The sequence below is a fragment of the Phalacrocorax aristotelis genome, chromosome W (genome assembly GCF_949628215.1).
Source record: "Phalacrocorax aristotelis chromosome W, bGulAri2.1, whole genome shotgun sequence".
In the NCBI taxonomy this organism is placed as follows: Eukaryota; Metazoa; Chordata; class Aves; order Suliformes; family Phalacrocoracidae; genus Phalacrocorax; species Phalacrocorax aristotelis.
Window position 1 is genome coordinate 5,878,900 of NC_134310.1, and position 4,571 is coordinate 5,883,470.

At 44.4% G+C, this 4,571-nt stretch overlaps 1 protein-coding gene across 12 annotated transcripts in view; it reads left to right on the forward strand.

Moving 5' to 3' along the window:
* HNRNPM (heterogeneous nuclear ribonucleoprotein M) overlaps positions 1 to 3,293 on the forward strand; it is an 86,961-nt gene extending 83,668 nt beyond the window's left edge. For all 12 annotated transcript variants that reach the window (XM_075077848.1, XM_075077853.1, XM_075077849.1 and 9 more), the window contains 3 exons: positions 512 to 1,293; positions 1,599 to 1,650; positions 2,526 to 3,293. In XM_075077848.1, coding sequence (XP_074933949.1) covers positions 512 to 1,293; positions 1,599 to 1,650; positions 2,526 to 2,689 — 998 coding nt within the window. In that variant the 3' untranslated portion in view covers positions 2,690 to 3,293. The remainder of the gene's footprint in view (positions 1 to 511; positions 1,294 to 1,598; positions 1,651 to 2,525) is intronic.
* The last annotated feature ends 1,278 nt before the right edge of the window (positions 3,294 to 4,571 follow it).

Sequence of the window (4,571 nt, forward strand, 5' to 3'; positions counted from 1 at the left end):
CATTCCTCTTCCAAGCAATCTATATTTGAACTGTAGTTTCAGTTACTAAATTACTACTCTTGCTGTGTAATCCCCAGTGTGCTGCACAGGACACCTAGCAGCTAGGATTATATTTAAAATAACTACTTTTTGCCATCTGAGCTTCTCCTAGGTTTGCATATGCCTTCAAAATTTGTTTTTTTTCTGGAAGGCTTGCTTTGTGCATACAGAAGTTAAGCTCCTTATCAAAGGGATAAACTTTTCTCCATCCCAACCACAGTATGTGGTCCGATGAGAAGACTGCTCCCCTAAATCACGTGTTGTAGTCATGATGGGCTGCCTAATTGACAACAGTACTGCTCTTACCACCCGAAACAGAACTTTGCTTTGTATTCCGCAAAAAGGGAGTGCGCAGTGTGCAGTCACTTTTCTGAATGATGATAAAGCTTAAAGCATTTCAGTAGCATAAGCATGCATTAGTGGGTGTTTTTGTCCTTCTCTGATTACTGATAAACTGTGTGTTGTGTTCCAGGTGGTGGAAATGCCAGCATTCCTGGGATTGAGAGGATGGCACCTGGCATTGATCGTATGGGCTCGGGAATAGAAAGAATACCTTCTGGGATGGGGCATGGGATGGAGAGAGTAGGGTCAGAAATAGACAGGATGGGTCTTGTTTTGGATCGCATGAGCTCCAACGTGGAGCGAATGGGTTCAGGAATTGATCGGATGGCCCCTCTGGGCATAGATCACATCGCTCCTAACATTGAGAGGATGGGCCCAGCTATTGAGAGAATGGGTTCTGGCATAGAAAGAATGGGTTCTGGCATAGGCTTTGGTATCGAGAGAATGGGTGCTGCCATTGATCGCGTTGGTACCACTATGGACAGAATGGGATCAGGCGTAGAACGTATGGGCTCTGGCATGGATAGGATGGGCATAGGCATGGAGCGTATGGTCCCTGCTGGAATGGGAACTGGAATGGGTCAGGTCATAGAGAGAATGCCAGCTGGCTTGGATCGCATAGGCGCCACTCCTATGGAAAGAATAGGAATAGATCGTATGGGTGCTGCTGGCATGGAGAGAATGGGCTTGGAGCGCATTGGAGCCACTAACATGGAAAGAATGGGTCCTGCTATGGGACAGGGCATGGGAGCAGGCATAGATCGAATGGGACTTGCAATGGGAAGCAATTTTGAAAGACCAATGGACATGGAACGTGGAAACTTTGCAGGCAATTTTGCAGGCTCCCTTGGAGGAACTGGAGGACCTGCAGCTGGGGTGGCCAGAAAAGCCTGTCAGATATTTGTGAGAAATGTGAGTAGCCTTTTTCCTACCTCTCTTTCCTCCTGACGTTAATTGGTACTGATGTGTTGATCTCATCTGTGCTCGGTTGACTTCAGTCAGGGTATCTAATACTGGATGCTGCCAAAGGTGGAGGAGTTAGGTAGGCTTTTCTGAGTTGGAGCCATTTCCTTAACAGGAGAATGGCTCTCAGCATCTCTAAGTGAAGATGCTGAACAACAGCTGTCCCTGGACGGAAAACAAGTTTTGGAGGGTTGGTAGTGCTTGCAAGACATTCAGCAGATCTTCAGTAACAGTCTGTTCTTCTATTTTCACAGCTGCCTTTTGATTTTACATGGAAAATGCTGAAAGATAAATTTAATGAATGTGGTAAGTTACTTTATCCCTGGTAATTACTCTGAGAATGGAGTATGAATTAAACAGGAATTCCTGGTTCTATATGTCCCTGACACTAGTATCTCAGCTAAAATGTCACTCAGACAATACCAGATCTTAACTCTGACAAGCGTGAGGATGTTTACCATCCCAGATGTTCCAGCAAGAAAAGAAAGAAATGCCTGGCCAGTTGATAACCCAGTTAACACGTGCTTTTTCTAAGTGTTTGTTCCCTCTCCGTCTCGGGGGCTGGGTTTATCACATGGATAGGCTCTTTGTAGCTGCAGAAAGAGAAGGGAGTAGAGGATATGGAAGTCCTGAGAACTGCTGAAAAGCATCTGCACAGATTCTCTCCATTTAAACACACACAGTTGTAGCGGAAAACTGTGCTTAAAAAAACCCAACCAAATTGAAAGAATTCTGAATTCAGCTACTGACTGTTGAGGGGTGATGCTCAGCTTTGGGCAGTTTTCTCGTGGCAGCAGTTGCTGTGCCCGGACCTTGCTCCCTAGTATCTTGTGCTGCTTGTCTGATGGCAAAACCAAGTCCCAGCCTCATCAGTTACGATGTGAAGTGTGCGTTGACCAGTTGGACAGGGCCTGTTCTCTTGTGCTTTGCTCCATTCATCTCCTTCTGGTGCTGCTGCTTGAGTGAGAATTGAAAGAACTGCTTGGAATTAATTCACCTCTTAAACAAAGAATAATTCTTTCAAACAATGACTTGGTAAAGTTGTCCTGCAGCTTTAAGTTTCAAAGTAATGGTGGCTTCTGAAGGTACACTTTCTGTGGCTTAAGGTGGAGAACTGTGATTTGATACAGAGTTATGTGGTACCTGTGAGGTTAAATGAGACCCTTTCTTTTCTTTTTAAGGTCATGTGCTGTATGCTGATATCAAGATGGAGAATGGGAAGTCTAAAGGATGTGGTGTGGTTAGATTTGAGTCCCCAGAAGTAGCCGAGCGAGCCTGCCGTATGATGAATGGGATACAGCTCCGTGGGAGGGAGATTGATGTGCGAATTGATAGAAATGCTTAAGTAGTTGCCTTTTTAACACTGATACCAGATTTTTTTGAATTTGTATTTTTGTTCCTGTTAACCATTTTGATTTGACTGGGTGTAAAGGTGTTTAAAAAAAAAAAAAAATTCAGTTGCTTTCTGGAGTAACCTTAATTACTTTTTAAAGAAATGGATTTCCATTTTACTGTTTTTTTGCATTGAAACTGCAATGTGCACAATCTTTTTTGTAGTTGTGGCATCTTGTTGACATTACGGATGTAAACCATATGACTTTGATAATAAATGCAAGTTAAAGATTTTGGTCACAGCATCCGTTACTGGCAGCACATCGTATGCTTGCAAAGGTATCTGTAAACTAGAATTTGTATTCTTTTGTGAAGTGTCAAGAAAGAATGTTGCTTTTGGTTGTCAGTTTATGACAGTATGAATCGGTCTTTAAAATGATGCATTTGCGCATTTGCTTTAGTTTGTTTAGTGTTTGAATGTCTTTGGGGTACAGGGGGGTTTCCTGTTCCTGTATTCGGACCTAATCAATGACCACTCTTAGCAAAAGGATGGTAGCTTTTATTTCTCCAGTGGTAATGCTGATTTAAAAAATAAAATAAAATATCCTCTACCTTCAGTTGTGTCAGTGACATTCTGGAGGCCTGAACTGAAAATGGATTAAAAAACCTCTCTGTTTTTTAAAATGTAGAGTATTTCTGTGGGGGCCCTGCACACAGGTGTTGTTTCCAGTCAGGGGCGAAGTGGAAGGCAGGTGTGGGTTATTTCACCTCCTGCAACTAGTTTTAGTGACACAAATGGAAAGTGATTATTTCTGAGTGGGAATTCTTGTACAGGGAGAGCTGAAGCTTTATGCCAAACAGAGGATTTCTTGCCCTTAACCTTGGTTTGAGAGCAGTGTAGCCTCCAAAATTAGATTCTTTTTCTAGTAATGGGAAATGAAAAGCTGTTCTCGTTGTGGCCTCGGTTCTGTCAGCAGGACGTCCCTAGGTCTGAGGCAGCGGTACCCATTGCCTCTCAGTGATCTTCCTCATTGAGATGTATCGGTATCATCTCGATAATGAGGACTGCTGCTCTGAAAATTCCCTACCATGTTTTGTTGACACAAAGCTGTATCTCCCTTAGAAAGCCTTTGGAAGTGTAATCAACTTGTAATTAAGGTAAAGCTTGTCTGGCTTGTCTTCTGGTGGAAAGTCACCCGATGGTGTCTGTACTCTGCTTTGTTACTGCTGAAGGGTGCTGCGAGAGCCAGAGTCATGTTAGAAATGGAAACTGTGGAAAAATAGTGTGAGTGAGGTGTATTGATTTTTAGAGCTACTGTATTCGCGAAAACGTCACAATTCAATCCCAGTCTCTTAACCCATTTTCCTCTCCAGCCTCCTCCCATGAGCTTTGAGGTGATGTGCTCTCATCCATGCTTTCTGCATGCTTCAAACTAGTGGGTTTTGGTTTCACCATTGCTTTCTTATGTGAGATTTTCTTAAGTCATTCCCACCTTCTCTGCTCTTGTACCCCTCGCTTACACCCATGGCAGTGCTGGGGCGATGGAACTGCTGCATTCAACTCGCTCGCAGGTCACCAATTTTTTAATATATTACGGTTCATTACTAAAGTTCCCTTTTGCAAAGGCAAACCGCAGCTGGGATTGCGGGAGCCTCACCCTGGCCTTGCTCTTGCGGCAGGCACGGCCCTGAGCCGTGTTTGGGCGGGAATGGCCGCGGCCCTGTGGGGGGGGCCGCTGTGCCGCAGGGAGCACGTGCTTCGCTTTGTGTTCCGTGCTTTGGAAGAAAAGAAAAAAAACACAAACCCCAACGGAACAAGAGGATTTTGCTTCGCAAGGAAAACGTTGCGTTAAAGCGTTCTCGTAGTTTCCCGCTCGCCACGCGGCGGCGCGCGG